The sequence below is a fragment of the Macaca thibetana genome, chromosome 3 (genome assembly GCF_024542745.1).
Source record: "Macaca thibetana thibetana isolate TM-01 chromosome 3, ASM2454274v1, whole genome shotgun sequence".
In the NCBI taxonomy this organism is placed as follows: domain Eukaryota; kingdom Metazoa; phylum Chordata; class Mammalia; order Primates; family Cercopithecidae; genus Macaca; species Macaca thibetana.
The window spans coordinates 36,709,117-36,728,613 of record NC_065580.1 but is presented as its reverse complement, the minus strand read 5'-3'; the positions used below and the strand labels follow the sequence as shown (position 1 = coordinate 36,728,613).

Below are 19,497 nucleotides of genomic sequence, written 5' to 3'. Positions count from 1 at the left end.
GAATGGAAGTATATTCGTCTATAAACATATATACACATGTAAAAACACAGAGGCTCCCTTTGCCAGCTGTGTATAAGTCAGTATGTGCCTTCAGGATGCAAACAATAGACACCTGTCTATCTAGGATTGTAATGCGTTTGAGGAGATGTACATTGCATACAGCTACTGGATATGTTGTTCCTGTTTAACTGTGCACTGCGAACATCTCAGGTGGTCCAAGCCAAATTTGTGTTTCTGTTAGAAAACTCCATGTCTTCTGCTTCTGAAATTTACCAGATTTCATAACTTTATCCAAAGGTGTAACCATTTAGAAGAAACTATTTGCACTTGATAGATTTTCAGACGAAAACATTAAGTATTACTAATCCAGGGTTTTAGATTTTAAAAAGGAGGATGGATGAGGGGGTCACAGTCAGGAATCTTTAGCTGAATAGTATGAACAGAGCCCTAAAGTTCGTTGATTAAATAAGCATGTTCCAAGTATTTATTTCCAACAGTCAATGAATCAATTTTCACGTGCAATAATCAAAACCAAAATTCAAAATCATCCATAATGAACCACTCTTATCTAATGTGTATGTGTGTGTGCTCACGAATGTGGAATATACCCCTATGGGCGCACACATCTATGCGTGTATATATGACATACACACAGTGTTTCGTTACTTCAGGAAAGAAGGAAATGATAAACATCCTGCAGACATCTTGAGACGGGAGAATCAACACAATGGAAATATATACAATAATAAAATTAAAATGATGCAGCATTCCCGGGTAGAATAATACAGATCTCAATAAATATAGCAGAAATTTGTTTAAACAAAACAAAACAAAACAAACACCATCTCTTCACCCAAGATGAAAAGTCTTTCCAAATTAAAAAAAAAGAAAGAAAAACAGAAAACAAACAAAGCCCTCCAAGTTTTTCATAATTGTTAGTGCCTATATAGAATATAATACACAAAACCATTTAGCAGGTGCATGCAAGAGGTGAAAGGCCAAGGGATGCAGAGGCTTCTGTTTGGCCCTAAAGTGTGGGGCCCAACATGCCCCGGGGTCTGCAGACGAACTCGGACCAAGAGCTCTAGTCTGCCGCTGCCTCAGCGTGGGGGCCCGGCCGAGGCTGGAAGGAACCCTGGCCTCGATCACTGGTGGCCCTGGTGGAGCCCGGGCTGCAGGGGCCCCGGGGTTGGCAGCGGCGCCTGCAGAGGAGGCAGCGTCACCGGCGGCTGCTGCTGTAGCGGGGGCGGCGGTTCAGTGCCTGGTTCGCCAGCTGGCGTGCGGGCCAGCCCCAGGCTGCTGTCGTGCAGCTTGCGGACATGCTTCTTGAGGTCAAAGTTCCTGCAGAAACCCTTGCCGCACGTGGGGCAGGTGAAAGGCTTCTTGTCGTTGTGGGTGTGCATGTGGAAAGTGAGGTTGTAAACCTGGTGGAAAGCCTTGTTGCAGATATTGCACTTGAACTGCTTCTCCCCGCTGTGGGTCAACTTGTGGTTTTTGTAATTCCCTGAAACACACAAATGACAGAGATGTGGTTCTGGGGGAAAAAAAAAAAACCCTAAAAAAGGAGGAGCAGACACGTCTAAGGTAGCGCCAGGCAAGCAGAAGAACCGCCACGGGTCCCACAACCAGTGCAGGGCTGCTATCCGTGCCTGCACTTGTCTCCCCAAGTTTATTTTCAAACATCGCATCAACAGTGATGCCGTTTCCTTTAAATTTTAATACACATTTATCAGTCCAATTACATAGAATCAGAGCATGCAGTTAAAAAATATACCCTTGTTTTATGAATCATGCCTTTCTCTAATACTAATCAGACTTCGGGTAGGGGGTTAGAATGGCAACAAATGTGCCACATAACTACACTTTAAACATGGTCTTCTAAAACATCCCGAAAATATTAAGTATCGCTTTTGGTAAGACTAACCATGAGAGACAACATTTCCTGGTTTCCATACCTTTTTGATGAAACCCTTTGCCACAGAATTCACACACAAACGGTTTGTAGCCCGCATGTATTCGGGTATGAGTGTTTAAAGTGGAACTTCTATTAAATGCTTTGCCACACTGGTTACATTTGTGAGGTTTTTCCTAAGCAAGAGAAAGGAAAAGCAGAGACATTTAGATATTTTCTAATTATGTGAAGTTTTGCAAGCTCAAAACACAGTAATGCTTAAACACTTTCAAGGCAGAACAAAAGCAAACAATATATGGCATTCACCCCTGTTCAGCTAGCACGTTTTAAACGAACCTTATCCTAAGGACTAAGGCTTTATCAACTGTTTTTCTGCAAACAGTTCCGAAGCAAACGAGGTGAAATTGAGACAGATGAACACACCTGCGTGTGAATGATCTTGTGCCTGCACAGGGTGCTTGCTTGCCTGAAACCTTTTCCGCACACTTTGCAAACGAAGGGTCTGGCTCCTGTGTGCACTGGCATGTGACGGGTTAAGTTATAGTGCGCATTAAAGACCTTAAAATTAAACACACGTAGAACAGGTTAGCCGAACAAGTAACTTTGAAATCGAACTGGGCAGAGGGAGGGTAGGAGGAAGAGAATCTTACAAAAAGTGTACACAAATAATTACCCCCAAAATACTAAAAAGGGAGGAAGGAAAGGAGGAGCGAGGGAGGGAGGGAGGGAGGGAAGGAAGGAAGGAAGGAAGGAAGGAAGGAAGGAAGGAAGGAAGGAAGGAAAGGAGAGAAGGGGGGAAGGAGGGAAGGAGGGAAGGAAGGAAGGGATCTCCGTTTTGCATAGTACTTGCCTTTCCACACACTTCGCAAGTGAAAACTTTGGGCTTGGCATTAGGAGAGCCTCGGCTGAAGTCCGAGGTTTTGAACGCGATTTTTTCCGACAGAAGCTGGGCGCTTTCTTTCATGTAATGCTGCAGCTGAGCCTGGGACAGGTCTTTGAACGCTACTCCAGAAGGGTATTTCTCCACCGCCGGGACCACCAGTTTATTCCTTTCGGCTAAATACGTTTTTGGCTGCGGGTGCAAAGGGGAACTGAGGAAGTAGGAGGCCACCGGGTGGATGTTCACGCCGGCTGCCGGGTGGCACGGGCCGTCACCTCGGTTCAGGTAGCACAAGGCGCCCATGGCGTGGAATGAAGAGTGGTTGACCACACGCGGCCTTACCAGCTTGTACTGCTGCAGCGGCAGCGCGTCGCGGGCCAGGTCGCCCTTGAGACTCAGTGCGCAGTTGAGCAGGTCGTTGCAGCTGAATGCCGGCGCCGAGGGCACCGCCGCGGGCGCAGCCGGGGCCTCCAGACTGGCCTTCCGCTGCTCGGAACTCGTCACTCCTGCCTTGGGGCTCGTGTCGTACGCCACAGGCACGAAAGGGATCATGCAGGGAATCGACGAGTTGAGATGCAGAGAGTGCTTGGGTTCCCCCTTGGGTAAGGCTCCCTGCAGGAAGTGGGGGACTGGCAGGGCCTTGGGCTCGGGGGTGCGCGCCATGATTCGTTCAATGGAGAAAGCCAAGGGTTTGGACGTGCTCATCATGTTGCCCCGAGCTGGAGCAGTCGCTAACATTTTGGTAGTCGCGTTGTGGCAGCTACTGTCCATGTCTGAGTCGCCAGCGTCCGTCAGCCGGGGCTGGGCTGCGCCGTCCGTTGCCTTGTTCCCTGCTTGTCACAGACCTGTGGAGAGGGGGACGGGCACCATCACCACCAGTAGCCTCCTCCTCCTCCTCCTCCCTAGCATCACCAGCCGAACCTGCCTGCCCAGCCCAATGGACTCCTGCCAGCCCATCGCAGAGTTCTTGGCGCACCAATGACTCGGGGACAATCACTACTTATTTCTATCAATAGAAAGTGTTGTGTCAATAACGCAGCCAAGATCTCGCCAATCGTTAACTTCCAAGAGGAGAAGGTAAACTAGATAATTGCTCAATTCGCTTCCAACAGTCAACAGGAAAACTTTTTTTTTCCTCTGCAGTCAGTAGCTACTTTTCATTGGTGAGTGAGGTTCCCCGCCCAGAAAAGGCGGGGGCGCATTCACCCGCTTGGCGCGCCCTCCCCTCGGCGCGCACACTCTGCGGCGCACACTTCACTACCCTCCGCCCTCCCCCACCCCCACCCCCCTTTTGCTTCCTCTGTCTGTCTAATTCTCAATCTGCTTAACCAGGCTTTAGAGGCCAAGCAAATCTGAGATCAATTTTCTCGTTTAGCTCTAAGTGACATCATCTAAAATCATTGTGCAAGGGCTAAATAAGGAAACGGAGTCTAATTCAGGGGCAAACGCCAGGCTATATTTATCAAACGCCAAGCTCCAGAAAGCCTCGTCCAGGAAGCCTAGGCGGCGAAATCCGAGGTTTCGCTGCTTGGTTCCGCTGGGCCTGGCCGGGCCGGGGTGGGCCGGGGTCAGGTCTGTGGCACCTCCGCAGACCTCTTTCTTCCTCCAGGGCTCGGGGTTGCCCGCTCCCGGAATCCCGGAGTCTCCGCGGCCCGAACTGAGTCTGGACCATTGAGAAGACGCCAGCAGGTAACTGGCCTCCCAAAACGCCCCTGAGAATTAAAAGCCTTGGGAGGCTTGTTAAGTGTTTGTGGTTTTGTAAAGGCAATGCCCACGGCAATCGGCCTGGGAAAGTCGCACTTTCATCCACAAAGTTGAGGAGCTGCAAGGTATAATCGGGTGTCACACCACAAGAAACCTTGACTCGATCGGACCCCACCCAGGATACACACAGACGCGGGCGCGCACACGCTTCCGAGTTTACATTGAGAGTCTGGAAAGAGCATTTCTTTCTTAAGTACCTGCGCTCAGCTAGAGCTCTCCCGGAGCATTTTAAATACTGAATGCCGAGCGGAAAAGGGAAACAGAATGTATTAATCCCCACCCCGGCTGCCGGTGTCTGCAAGACTCCTCTAAGCAGCGCAGGCTGCAGCCTGGGTGTCTGTGCGCATCAAACAGACTTGCCGGCGCCGGAGTTGTGTCCACAGCTACATTTGTGCCTCCCAAAGAGCGCGCGTAGAGACCATTTCCCGTGCAACGCCCCCCAGCCGAGAACTCGCCGGCTGTGGCGCCTTGGCCCAAACTCTTGGGGCGGCGCGGTGGAGTGTGTGGAAGTTTCCGGAAAGACGCCTAAGGCTGCGGCTCAGACTGTGCGGGTTCCCGCCGCTCAGGCAAGAGAGTCCAGGAGCGCGCTGGAAGCTGCGGCGCGCACCTTCCCCGGCGCAGTCCCTTGCCAGCCGGCGATCACGCAGAGCTGAACCCCGGAGCTAGGCGCTAACGGAGGGCTGCACAGAGCTGGAAGACGTGGCAGCTGTGACCTGGCGTGAGGAGGCCAAGGGAGCGCACAGAACTGCAAGCAAAGGGCGGTGGGGCCTGGACCCTGAAGTGAGTGGCCGACCGCAGCAGCTCAAGGTGCCATCTGCCTGGTGAGTTAACCCCACGTGGCTGTGAAACAGGTGGTGGCGGGTGTCAGGTATTGGGCCAAGTGTAGTGGGAGCGTCCTTCTGCTAGAGCTCTGAAAAGAGTGGGCCCCGGAAGGCTGGATAACGGCGGACTAGAAACCCTGGGATTATTAAGTCCCTGTCCAATTTCACTCAAAGAAAAGAAACTGGACCTTAAACGAAGGAAACTGACCTCAAAGTATTCCCTCCTCTCTACCCTATTCTCAACACATGCCAGGCAAGCCACCCGGTCCCCTCCGCCCCTCTCTAGCTTTCCGCGAAAATCAGTTCCGCCTTTGCCCCAAGAGCCAAGAGGAGTGGAAAGGAAGAGAGCTTGGGCTGGGAACGCGCCTGATGTCTAACAGAAACAACAGCGGAGCTGGGTGGGTGGTGGGAAAACTCAGAGGCTGAAGAAATGGGGGAGGGGGAGTGAGTCCTACTGGAAGTTGAGGACAGCCAAGGGGCAAGATGGGGGAGAGGTCTGGCTGAATACGACCAGCTTCAGCAGCTAGGCCTGGGAATGCCTCGTTTCAGGTCGCGAGGTGGCTTCAGACTGGGGCAACTGATGCAGCAGAGAAGCGCAGAGCGCCCGGGGGGAGCGGGCAAAGAGGCACTACACTCCAGGGCGGCGCTTTGGAACCGTCCTTGGCCTGGGTGCACCTACTCTGGATTCGCCCAGGCTGCAGATGTTCTTTCCTTTTGCTGGGGCCACGGGGCATAGCACCTGGGCAGAGCACCTGGGCAGAGCAATCGAAGAGGCACCACACCCCCGAGAGGCGCTTCGGAGTTGTACTTGGACCGGGCGCAGACACTCAGTATTGGTCAGCGCTGGAAATTTTCTTGCCTTTTGCTGTTGGGGCCGCAGAACTAGTCTCCTCCTTTCCCCTGCTCAGACAAAGGGCACGGGAAGGGCTTTGCTGGGGCAAAGGGGGGTGGGGAGGTTCTCTTAACCGCGACAGATGGGTCGCGGTTAAGACTTTAATTGCTGACTTTTGGGCCGGATCAGATTCCTTTTCCTACCTGCCACTTCCCAACAGCGAAAAAATCCCCCTCCTGCTGCACTCCTCCGCCACAGGGCTAGGATGAAAGGAAAAAGCCAAGAAGCGCGAAAACAGCCCAGCTCTGGAAGACTTTAGAGAGTCCAGCTGACTTATGCACAATTCGCCGGCCTCTGGAGCCTTACCTGCCTTCTTGACAGAATGCCACCAGTTTGTTTTACGCTTGTGGTGTGTCCCTCCCTCTCCCCTTCTCCTCCCCCTCCCCTCTCCTTAACTGCAAAAGAGCCTTTATTTGACCTCTGTAAATTTCTCCTTTGGTGTATACAAAACTAAAAAGGAAAAAATATTGGCTAAGAGGTATGCATGCTTTGTATAGTTTATATTTCAACAATTTGCTTTTCACTGGTCTTTTCAGGATTTGCCCTTTTGGCAAGTGTTTGAAAATGTCATTTGAGTTAACACAAATATGGCAAAGCATCAATTATACTCTTCCTTTAAGATGGCCTTGAGTTTACTAAAGACTGAAAAGATGCTTTACAACTCTAGGCCTTGATATCCAACATTTGTTAATTTTTTCAAAACCTAACCAAAAACACGTGTTAATTAGCAATACTATCTCTATTAAATAAGAATTGTCATAAAACACAAAATGTATTTAGAAAGGGCTTCTGTCTTACTGTCCAATCTGTCCAGTGCTTTATTTACAAATATATTTGAAAATGACAAAAAAAAAGCAATAAGAACAGAGTATATTCAGCAAATTCAGAAGCTTTCAAAATGTTTCAACAGAAGTATTTTTTAATTTACTAAAACAAATGCAAGGGAGCCTTGTTTATTTTCTTAATGACAAAATAGAAACTCTTACAGTTTCTTTCGATTTTCTTTGAGAATCCTATAATCCCTCTTTTTTTTTTTTCTTCTGAGAACTGATGATTAAGTGTGCCTCCCCTTTCCATCCATGGAAAGGCAGTATTTATAACCTCAAATCCTGATGGAAGGCGAGTTTAAGTGTATAGTTCGTCCTTTATGAAATATCCTGAGGAAACCACAGCAGTTCATAATATAAAGAGGCCAGATAACAAACTCTGTGTTAAGATCTATTTTAGAAATAAGAAAAAGTCCTGTTCTTCTAAAGTAATTTAAAATTCTCTTTCTAAGGAATCTAGTTTTGACTTCAATACTTTCTAAGCTGTGTTCTTGCTATTATTAAAAAACGTGCATAATTTTCACAGGCTTTTTGTTGAAGTCCCTATCACAAGCAAATGCAGTTTCTGCCTATGGTGACTGCAATTCGAAATTAAAGGTAATAAGATAACAGAGCCATACATTACCAAATAAGCCATAATCTCTAATCTCTTGTTCTTTGATATGTCACAAAATGCTATTGATTTTTTAAATTAAAAATGGATTGGAAAATATTATAACTAATTCCACTTTCTGCCTAGTTCATTGACTTGTCCCTGGTCATGTTTTTAGAGTTTTCTGGCCTGTTCAACATCTCTGACCCCTAGCAGAACAACAGTCTGCTTTCTCTTTGCTTTAGCTTGTGAGCTAAGGGAGGGGAGACGAAGGCATTATTATTATTCTGACATCACCCCCCACCCCAGCCCTGACACTCAAGCACATCTACACTTTTTCCTGTTTAATACATAGCACCAAATGCAACATACTGTATTTCTAGAAGGAAAAACACATTTTTAAATTCCGGTACATTTTCTGCTCATAGTCTTTATCTCTGGTTGGTCTTTGGTTATTTCTTTTGGTGTGTGATGGAGGGAGGGTGATGGGATGGGACACAAATAGCCAAGGTCTATAAGGTTCAAGGAAAGAGTTTTTGAGTACCTCAGATTACTTAATACACAACGGGAACTAACTTTCCAGCACATTAGCAAACATTTTGGCAACAAGTTCAAATTTAAGGCTACCAGTGTGCTTTTAGTTAGTTTGGTAGCAAATAAAGAATTCTTGCTAATTTCCTAAAGCCTGTGAAGGACAATATCACAGGTTGTAAGTGTGGGAAGGGTTGGTTAACTCACAGAGCCCTCCTCTCTTTGGGGGAAGAAGTGTGAGGGTGGGTTGTTTGTCTATAGACCTTTGTTGTTACTATGTCTTTTATATTAGGATTTCATTTAAACTCAGTGAAATTATTTCTCTCAAAACAGCATTTACCTAGCAAATCAGTTTGTAAAAGAAAATGAAGAGCCCAAATGTGAGAGCTGTTAATGAGGCAGCAGGCAATGCAGACAGCCATCACTTGGACTCAGTTTGTTTTTGACCCTCCACTAATGCTGAGATTTTTCTCACCCATTCCCACAGGCCTGTGAGGTGTGTCCCTCCAGACTGAGAGGCTACGACTCAGGGCTGGACTTTGTGGAAAAAAGAAGTTTATAAAACAAGTAACCCAGTTTATCCAACCTTTACTGTGGAGCAACAGCGTCAAGCAACAAAACCCAGCAAAGTTTTGCTTGTCACTTACAAGGGTGTTGCTGAAATCTGGAAGGTGAACAATGAGAAGATAGCCCAAACATGCTCTATTGCTCTACACTGAAATATTCGCCTCCAATGATAGAAAAAAGTTTTCGTGCAATTAGTTGATTAGCGTTTTGTAGCAGTCCCTAGACAATTTTAAAGACATTTTGTTTGTAGTCAAACACACACACACATACACACACACACACACACACACACACACACACACACACACAGAAACCATATTCAAGACACAGTTCGACTCTTTCCTTGACACTACCCACGAGGTTTGAAGCATTTTTGAATGTTATTTTCAAACTTCCTTAAGTGATCCCATGAAATAAAAGTCGGTAATAGAAATTCAAATAACACAGAACAAAGAACTTAGAGACCACAGAGCTTAGAGAAATGGAGAAGCAGTAGAGGTAAATACAAATCCGTGAGCCAGAAATCTGTAAGAACCGCTTATAAATTCAGTTACCTCCTGAACTCCGACCGATGGCCACTCCGGCCCGGGAGCGCCCCGCGCCGACCCGCTGGCCTTGGCCGTCTCAGCCTTCATTATCGCCGCTGCCTCTGTGCCCCCTGTCCCCGGCTGCCCAGGGGAACCAAGTTCCCGCTGCTGGCGTAGGGGCAGAGGAGCCCCGCCTCATTCTGGATTCGGTGGCCAGCGCAGAACCATTTGAAAAGAAGCAGCCCGAAGTGAAACAGAAAAGCTGAAAACTCCCCGGCCGGGCTCTCCACTTCTCGGTTCTCGCTCACGAGTTCCAAACAGTTAAAACGACGTTGGCAAGGCCGAGGGCCACCGAGCTCTGTGAGACTCCCTTGGAGGGGCCAGGAACGGTAGCTCGAGAAGCTTGGAGGCGGCGGCTGGGAGTTGGGGCGCAACTTCAGTGACTGGGCCCCGCGGCCGTGCTGGGGCTCCCAAGCGTCTGGCTCCCGGTGTCGGTCGACGCGGCGCTGCCTTCGATCAGGTCCCGTCGACCTCGGGCCTCTGGACCACCACCGCTCCGGCCGGCCCGGCAACCCATCCCGGGCGAGATCGCGCTCCACCCCTTCTCCTCTGCATTCCCGCAGGTCCTGGGGCGGCTCCATCCCCCCCAAGGCGGGGAGATGGCAAGGGAGGCTCCAGAGAGTTTCGGGAGGGGGCGCCGGATTCGGTTTAAGAGACCGCGTAACAGATGGTGGAGAGCTCCTAGATGAAAGTTTTTGAACAGGCACTCGCTAATAGACTTGCTTTGACGACTGGGGTGTAATTGAAGGGTCATTTAATCTAGATGCAAGGTGAAAGAAAACAGGCCCGGGGGTGTGGCATACCTAAGGAGGAACTAGAGCATCTTTTCACTAGGTTTGCCTGTCATTTTTACTTTCCTGGAAAATACATTCTCAAGTCAAATTTTAAGAATGTCTGAAGAGTATCTCTGAGTATCTCTTCCAAAAACCTTTCGTGAATTTTTTAGCCGACCTCTTTCCTCCAAGAATCCTCCCTTTGAAGCCCTTTGGCCTGTGCTTAAGAGTAGTTGGGGTCACCTGATGGTCCCAAAGATACTTTTCTTACTAGATTCTCCTGTTTAAGACCTTAACAGAAAGGCCTTTCTACCTTCCCTTCTTTGGCTTTACTCTCCAATTTGTCCTTTCATTTCCGAGTTCTCCCAGTCAAACCCTGCATCTCCTCTAAAAGAAAAGACTTCATGGCTGTCCGAAGAGGGCGATATCCCGTGGCCACGTCCCGCCGGCCTTCACAGCCCCTGTAAAAGAGGAAGCACTCAGCCACTGGCCGGCCCCCGATTCTTGATGGAAGTGGATGCTGTTCTGTTTCCTCCCTTCCCGCCCTTAGGCCTCTCCCAGACCAGATTCTGCACGCCTTGTGCATGTTTCAAGAGTTGGGCTCTAAGATCCACGCTGAGAAAATCCCAAGAAGAGCCTTGATCCATCATTAAGAAATCTTACTACCTTTTAAAATGTGATTGCCTTCTCACTTTAAATTAATTTGGAAGGTTATTTTTTTTTCCCTCCACTGTCTCCTCTTAATTCAAGTTCAGTTAATTCTTTGAATTCACTGACAGTGGGCCTGCCCTCAGACTTTCTCAGCAGTCCCACACAGAGGAAAAGTCTCCTGGAAACAACGCGAAGCGTTAAGCGCCCCGCGCGAGTGTTGACGCTGGCAACTCGCAAACAGCGTCCCGCGGCCACGGTGACCCGAGGGGCCGGGCCGGCTGACGTCACGAACGCGGCCAGCTTCGGGGCCCTGGGCTGCATCCGCGGCCTCTGGCTCCTGCCGGCTCGTTGGGTCGAGGGTGGGTAGGGAAGTTGAGGTCTGGGGTAAAAAGCCGGAAAAAGAAAGGAACAAGGCTGAAAATCACTCAAAGATTAAATGGGGTCGGCTCCTGTTGCTTGCGAAGACGGATGAGGAGGGGGAGAGTTGAGGGGTTGGGGGGGACCCTCCTTTACCTAACCTTGTGATTCACAGCTTCTCAGAAATTTACATAATACAAGGGTGTAGATGTAAACCTAAAGGACAAAAATAATAATTCAACAGCACATATTTCATTTTCGCACCATGGGCCTGGATATGTTCCCGGTGTTGGCACATTAGCTGATTTCCAGAGCTTTTTACTCACGACAGAGAATATCTGAACTCTCATACCACTGTTGAAATGAGAGGAAAGGAAGGAGAAAAAAGGGAGAGAAAGAGAAATTGGCTTTAATGATGTTGATTTAGATTTCTGAATAATGGTGAATGATTTTTTTAAAACTTAAGAGCATGTGTTGTGTACAAAAGGTGCAGGCATGGTAATAATTGGGGTCCTTCACTCTCCAAAGTATCTATTTCGTTTTTATTTGATTGGCATGAGCGTTTCATTTTAAAAGCAAAGTCATTGCCCTTTAATAGGAAATTCCAGTTTATTGTTTCCCTAAGTAAGTGAAGGCCACAATCTCTCCTGAAAGAGAGACCCTGCTGTCAACTCAACTCCTACTTGCCAACTCAAATAGAGGACAGCGAAGTAAAATACAGTAGCAGCAAAATACATGTGATTGCTGTATTTGCTTTTTGAATCCTCCCAACCCCTCCTTCCCATGTTTGAACTCTTCTAGATGCCACCAGTAATTCAAATTTTGGAACTCTATTTGCAGTACCCCCCCCCAATTTCCCCTTGGGACACAGGGCAAAAGGAAAGTCAGGGGCAGGAATGGTAGGATCCCAGTATCCCCTTATTTTAGTTAAGAGGGGCAGAGGCTCAGGTGCCCTTTGGTCTTTTTCACTGTGCCTCCTCCAAGTAAGCCTGACTCCCATAGTCACTTGGAAGCTAAATGGCACCACAGTGGGTGCGCAACTGTGCTCTTCACTCTTATTGTTTCAGTATGGGGGTAGTGGTGGCTGGAGGTCAAAGATAGGAGAGAGATTTCTTCTCCCTTCTTTGCCTTCTGAATTTCAGTTTTTTCGGGCTCCTATTTCTCTGCAAAATACATGCCCAAAGTTGGCCGTATTCTCTAACATTTCATCTAATCCATCAGTAGTTTGCAGTTATTTTAAATAAATTTATAAAGATTTTAATTTAAAACATATAGGTTGGAACTTAGGATGAGAAAATGTGAACTTTTCTTCCAAAAAGTATGCTATCTATTCTGCCCCCACCTCACCACTAATATTGCAGCCCTGACCAAATATAAAATATAATCCCTCTTTATTCACCCTGTTTCTCAGTATCCTTTTAAAGCTGGATTCTTCAATTATCTGTTGAAATTGAGAACAACTGGTCTTCTATTCTGAGAAAGGTCTTCATCAACACTCAGAAGGCTAATTTGTCTCAGACATTTTAAGAACGAGAATAAATGTTGCTAGTTTCCGGTGCTGTCTTGGCACTCCAGCCCAAGTACCCCAACTTGAGGAAGGCCACACAGCTAGTGAACTTGTTGAGTAGTGGATAGTGGTAGTTCCCCTTTGTTTTGTTTTTCTGTAAAATGTGATTAAATAAAAGCCCCCTTCATTTAGAGGAGACATGGACATAGAAAAGAAATTTTAAAATAAATCTGCTTTACATATGAAAAGCTATCACGTTTTTTAAAAGTTAGCTATAAATTTTTCCAAAATATTATTCAGACAATTGGACTTAAAAACAGTTCCTCTGCTCAGTGATAGATTTTAGGATAATCACATGGAAATGTTAAAATATACGCAGGAATCATATTTGCTATGTATTTTTCACAACCTCAAGCACTTTCCTTCTCCTTAGACGTCTGGTCTCCCACATTCAGTACTGTGTTTCTGGGGAACACTTTCTTCTATAGATTCAGAAGTTAACCTTGACAAAAGCTTTTCAAAAAAATCTCAGTTTGAGTAAAGCAAATTTCATTTCTTAAGAAGTGGTTATGCATTTGTGAAATTAATCAACTTTCCATAGACTATTGTAATTTTATGAAAGAACACACCTAGTAATCACATGAAGTAACAAAAGAAATGAGTATGAGTAAATGACAATGAATAAGCTCCTTGAATACAGCAACTTTGAAGCTGTTTTAAAAAAATTATTACCCGGTCGTCCAGCAGGCAAGACCTACCAAAAGCCCTACTCTCCCACAATCTGCCCACTCAGTCTTTCCATGTTTCACTTTCCACTTTTTGGGATTCAGTCCTGTTAGGTTCTGATGTTTTACCATGCAACTTTCTTTACTGTAACATTTTCTACCTCCTTACCAAAATCTCCTTCTGAAGTTACAATTGGTTTTGCTTCCTTGGCATATTAAGGAAATGCCATATAGAAGAAACTTTAGCATTTCTTCAGCATTTAATCAAGTCTCCTTTTTTTCAGTCTCACCCAAAAGAGATGAAGAGATGTTATTTGTAGGGAGAGAAGAGAGATGTAGTGCTAAAGAGGAAATCATTGATTTAGAGTAGAGAAGAATTTGACTCACTACTTTAAATTTTTGCACAGGGAAATATTGATGTCATCTATGTGTAGGGGCTCTATAAATAACCCTAGGCCAGGGTTATGGGAAGAGTAACTGCCTTGTCTGATGGTTCTTGAAACCAACTCTTCACTTCCTCTTGATATGAGAATCATTGATCTTAGGGAGAGTCAACGGAGACAGAGATTGGGGACAAGTCTAGAATACATTTATTAAAAAATGAGCACACAAATACAACTATCCTCACTGCAAAATTGCAAAGCAGAGGGAAATAAAAGTCGTCATCATATTGAGTCACTGGGTTTAGGACTCAGAAGCTGCCGCTGGCTACTTTAAAGAAATGACTGGGGTGGAGACCACCAGTCCGGTTAAAAAAGCGGCTCCAGTCCCAGCTTCATGCCGGGCACCGTCTCTTCCCCTTTCCCGATGAGTATTCCGTTTCTACCTCCCCAAGGTCACAGCGTGCTGGACCCCCGGACCGCCAGGACGCGCGTCTCCTGTGCCACCGATGTACTGGGTTGTGACCCTGGAGCGCACCCTTGCCCCACCCTGTGCCGCTGCTTTGCTCAAGTGTTCCTGGGAGCCTACAAGTACTGCAGTCCAGCAACTCCGGGCAGGAGTCGGTGCTGGCAGTCGTCCTAAGCGCCTGCTCTCTCTCTCTCTCTCTCTCTCTCTCTCTCTCTCTCTCTCTCCCCCCACCCCCCATTGCTTGGTTGCCGCAGCTGGGGCCACCTTGAAGCGTGTGGCCCCCCTCTGACTTTCTCTCTCGGTTCTACTCGCAGTTGGCAAGTGCATCCTTCTGTTGCATCCCTGAATTGGGACGCAGGACATCGTTCTAGGCTCCTATAAGCTTCGGAAAGTATTAATGAACACCATTTGCACCTGAAATTCCCTTGAACTCAACCCGCTGACCACAAAAGACGAGGCTTGAGATTCCTCGCTTGTGGTCTGGCACCTCCTGGATCATCCCCGTCCCATTTCAGAGCCCCTGACCAACATAATCTGCAAGTGTACTCAATAACACATCTCTAGCTACCTCCCTTCCCAACCGCAGCTACAGGGGCTGCTGTTAGAGATGCAGGCCCTTTCTGAGACCAGAGTTAGCTTGCCCCTCCCCGTCTCCTCCTCTTCTCCCATCGGGCTGGCCATATATATAACCGGAGAACTGGACAATTCTAACCAGTTCACAGACACGCCAGGGGCTACACTGAAGATCCTCAGAGTTGCCTGTGATCCAAAAGGACCCTGTGCCAACCCCAGAGAGAATGGCCGGTGAGACTGGTGGTGCATGTTGGCAGAGGCAAGCCTCCCACGATTTCTTTCGAATCCATTCGTATATTAAGAAACGGTTAATAATGGCCACCACTTATGACGTCTCTAATCTTTCCAGCAACCTTCCTTATGAAGTGCCCATTTTACAGAGAGGTTAAGTAACTTGTCCAAGTCCACAGGGCTCAGACTTGGGGAAGAGATGTGGTTACTAGTAACCAAACCCAGACTTTTCTGACTCCAAACTCTGGGCTCTGCGGTTGTCCAAGCTGCTGTCAGGTACACTCAAATCTGGGTAGTAAAATCGGAGGTCTTCTTCACTTGGGAAACAGATCGAATTCTTCCCTTACCTCCTCATCTCTTGGTGGCACATGGTCGCACTCCAGTGACTACTCCCTGAAAGCAAATGAGTGGTTGACCCTCTAATGACATTTGGAGTCCAGGTTCAGAGTTTTGCTCCCGCCTCTACTCCCTTAATATTTTACTCAATGTCACAGAGGAGAACAGCTTAAGGCAGCCCTGCGCCTCATCTTCAATCCGAAGCTGGGGTATCCCAGAGAAAGGCTCGCCCTGATCTCCTGCTGGGGCACCTGCCCAGCCACGCGCCTCGAGGGCGTCGCTGCTCTCAACCCCTCTCCACGACTGCCCGGCGGCCCAGGCCTATGGATGCGACTCCATCTGTAGCAAAGTTCGGGGGCCAAATGGGTCTGGGGTCTTCCTCGAAGGTTACTACGAGCAGGACTTGAAGGGAGAAGGAGGCGAATTAGCGACTTCGTTTCCCTGCATAGTACTGGGATAGGGTAGCGGTGATGGTCTTGGGGGAACTCTGTGTAAAGACTGGATGACCACGGGCCTCCCGGAAACCCCACACGCCAGGCCTCCAACTTCTGCACAAATGTGGGGTGGATGGCGGAGGGCTGTGGCGGGGTCTTGGAGCTGCTGAGAGCCGAGAGGCGCAGATCGCAAGCTGGCAGGCTGGGCTGCTATCCCGGCGCACGGATGCCCCGCCGCCAGTCGAGCGTGAACATCTCTCCGGAACATCGATCTGTCACCTCCCTTTAAGGACCCGGACCGGGAAATTTTCATTTTCTGTTTTGGAAATAAGAAATAAAAGCGACCAAGCTCTTGCTCTAATCTCCCCCCGCGGGCCCTTCCACGCGGGCTGGTGGGGATCAGAAGGTCGGGTCCGAGCTCGGGGGCGCGGGGTTCCTGTGAACTCCCGGCGCACTCGGTCCAGTCCCCAGGCCCTCTCGGGAGGCAGACCGCGGCAGCGCAAAGGGGCTTCGAGGATCTCTGAGCAACGACGGCTGAGTGACCTCTTTCCCTCTCAAGCACACCTTCAAGGAGCCGGTGGACCCTCTCACCGCCGGTAGCTGCGGGCGGAGGGCGGCGCCAGGCCAGCCTGGACTGTGACCCTGGGTGGCGGGGTGGCAGCACATAGACGCTTTGTACCGGCGTTTATTGCAAAAGAAGCGGGAACTCCCTTTTCCTGAGAGAGGGACAATGAGCAAGGACTAAAGGGAATTCAAGTGGAAAAATCAGTGAACACAAGAACGACCCACTGCTGGAGACAAGAGGTTTACATTAAGCTCTGTATGGTTCTTTCCCTTTCCGGGAATAGGCATTATTATTATTTTTTTCTTCAAGTGTTTGAAGAAATTTTCCTTCTAGACGTATTATTTAACAAACCGATTCTGGTTGGATGTTAGACGGTATTAGTTATTATCTCCTACAGCACTAAGCAAACTGTCCAAAGAATGTACCTGTTTGCCCTTCACCCAAATCATTTAGACGGTATAGCTATTTCTTTTTAGTTAAAATTAAGTTTCACTTAGAAAATTCTGCAAGAGTTGTTAGACTCTTGGCTAAATTCATTTTCTTAAAAAAATAATACTTTAAAAAGAGTAATACCACATAAGACGTGGCATCCTTTAATAGACAGATGCTTGGGTGTTCATCCTAATAGTTATACCCGTCAATGAACAATTATTAAGTCATTTCAAGCACTTTGCAATTAGTTCAAACAATTTGCAGTTAGCTTAGGGGGAAAACTTAAAAATCACTTTTCATTCTTTTTCAGTTATGATTTTTTTTCATACATCATTTTATGGATCAAAGGTTGGTCTCCAATTTTCTCATAAGTATGTAAGTAGCTCCACTATCTGCCTCTGACTGCTATTGCCTTTGCTTTGGAAGCCACTGTGGGTGAAGAGTAGGCAAGGAGCTTTTAGAAATCTCCTGGGTGTAGAAGGGAAGTAGCAGAGAACATAAAAATCTGGACAGAACCTCAAAGGGGCTGACCAGCCAAGGGGGCCAGTGGGCAGGTTAAACATGCCAGGTCAGCAGCAAGAACCTCCAGGCCCCAAATACTTTCCCCTGCACCATCTGCTTTTCTTATTTCTGAATTCTGTCAGCTATCATTTCTTAGAGTAAATACACTTTTCTTTAACAAAGGCAGAATTTTAATACATTTGAGGTCATCACTTAGTCACACTTCAGGACAAAATGGATCCATTATTTGGAGATGATATGTATCAAGGAAATGGACATTTTATTGAAAGGAAAAGAAAGGTGGGTAATTACCAAGTACAGAGCAATCTGTGGTGGAACAGCAAGCTTGGGGATGGTGCCATTGGAAAGTTTGGGATAGCATGACTGAACATTTGAGGGTTTGGAGAAAAGACTATTTGGTGTGTGGATAAAGAAGAAAAGAAGGGAGAACATTCCCAAACTTCGTTTCAAAAACAGTGAGTTGGTAGAGTTAGTATCTAATCCTGGAAAAAGGAAGAAATTTCCTCCTTTTTTGTTTGTTATCTTACACCTAGGGCCCAGCAAATGAGCCAAAACAATGCTAAATAGTTAACTGTAGATTAGATTTTTAAGGCTAGTCTAGATACCTAATGACCACTTATTACACCACGGGAGAACGAAACTGGAGGTCCAAGTTTTTTCATTTCTAAAGTTTCAGAAAAAACATTTTCATAAATTCAGGGATACCTCCACTTATTTTGCACTAACTGACCTCATTTAAAAATTACTTATTAATAAATGCAGTAGCACAATCTGACAATATACTTTAGGAAATATTACTAAAAATAATTCATAGAGAACTTACCCAACATAATACAATTCTCTCTCAAACCCTAGCAAGAAAATATTTTGAGAGAACCACTACTAATGTGAACTACTAGTTAACATTAGTAATATTACTATTAGTTAACACTGATTACTAATATTAGTGAGTATGAAATATATACTTCCTCTGCTGTGGAAATATGCTGTCATAGTAATTCTTTTAACAATGTGTGTGCCTATTAGGTCCAAAGAACAGTCAGTGTTACTATCTTTTACTCATTTGATTAAAAACAAAATATTACAAAACAAAACAAACAAACAAAAAACCCAAGAAACAAAAACACAGAGTCAGATAGTTGGGATGTTTGAAACACTGCAAACCTCTTTTACTGCATTTGCCCTATACAAGTCTAATAAATACAGAAGTAGTTATGAGCAAATAGATTTTTATTGCCTGCAAGCTGTTATACTGGGGTAGGAGAATATAATATCTTGACGGAAGCACACTTGCTACCCCACACCTGGGGCTTGCTTATAGTTGGAAGAAGAAATGTTGAGAATGGAACAAAGACACAAACCCCTTGGATAATCTAGTCTATATTTGGGTTTGGCAATCCTTTCATCCCAGGAATACACCTGTAGACCAATTCAAAGTACTAAGAACCAAGATTAAAGATTTTATACACATCACAATAATAGCAAATTAAGTACAAAACAAACCTGGCACATAAATTATAATTTGTAAGGTACACACCATTTTAACAAGGATACGATAGTGTTGGCGCAGTGATCGGACGTGACTTCTCACAATGCTGCATTATGAGAAATATGTATCTTGCTTTACACAGAAAACATCATTTTGATGTGATTACAGACAAATGCTCAAATATTCTTTTTTAAAAAAATCATGTTCCAATCACAAGCAGAGCCAAGGTTCATTTTTAGGTCAAACTACACAAAAAAGGATACTCTTCTCCAAAAAAACAAAACAAAAAATCCCAAAATCTTGGCATTTCCCCTTTTACTCTACATTCAGGTTTACTTTTTAAGGAAATACAAGCATTTTTATTTGGCCAAATCAAACAATGAATGTAATTACAAGGACAAGGTTAAAACAAAACAAACAAACAAACAAAAAATGTCGATCAAGGTCTTCCTTCCTTCTGCAAAGTTGTGTGATATCAGCCTTCTTCTTCTTCATCACTGTCTTTCATAGTAATGCCCTGAAGTCCTCCTCCTTCTGAAACAGAGGCTGTGGCTTCCTCTACTGTTAAACGTCTGTGCACAGTATCATAAGTCTTACTGTTCAGTGTTCCTTCCAACACACCCTGCAATCGAAAGTCCCTGTAGGTTTTCTGTAGAAAGAAGAGAAAATTTGCTTAGGTA

General features: G+C 46.3%; 2 protein-coding genes across 15 annotated transcripts in view; both read right to left on the bottom strand.

The window, feature by feature from the left end:
- Positions 1 to 453: 453 nt before the first annotated feature.
- Positions 454 to 10,660, bottom strand: FEZF1 (FEZ family zinc finger 1). The gene is made up of 5 exons (XM_050785066.1): positions 9,341 to 10,660; positions 2,763 to 3,637; positions 2,336 to 2,470; positions 1,956 to 2,088; positions 454 to 1,504 (listed from the first exon to the last, which is right to left on the bottom strand). Exons 2-5 carry the CDS (start codon positions 3,561 to 3,563, stop codon positions 1,146 to 1,148), a joined length of 1,428 nt encoding a protein of 475 aa, XP_050641023.1. The 5' UTR covers positions 3,564 to 3,637; positions 9,341 to 10,660; the 3' UTR covers positions 454 to 1,145.
- Positions 10,661 to 18,467: 7,807 nt separating this feature from the next.
- Positions 18,468 to 19,497, bottom strand: part of CADPS2 (calcium dependent secretion activator 2) — a 567,394-nt gene continuing 566,364 nt past the window's right edge. For all 14 annotated transcript variants that reach the window (XM_050782592.1, XM_050782594.1, XM_050782597.1 and 11 more), the window contains one exon: positions 18,468 to 19,466. In XM_050782592.1, coding sequence (XP_050638549.1) covers positions 19,293 to 19,466 — 174 coding nt within the window. In that variant the 3' untranslated portion in view covers positions 18,468 to 19,292. The remainder of the gene's footprint in view (positions 19,467 to 19,497) is intronic.

Bases quoted from the DNA above. Each gene is read 5' to 3' on its own strand.
- FEZF1 (XM_050785066.1), bottom strand. From the start codon at position 3,563: ATGGACAGTAGCTGCCACAACGCGACTACCAAAATGTTAGCGACTGCT. The intron at 2,089-2,335 runs GTGTGTTCATCT...TCTCTTGCTTAG, and splicing joins ACAAGATCATTCACACGCAG to GAAAAACCTCACAAATGTAA. The intron at 1,505-1,955 runs GTATGGAAACCA...TGTGTGTTTCAG, and splicing joins CAAAGGGTTTCATCAAAAAG to GGAATTACAAAAACCACAAG.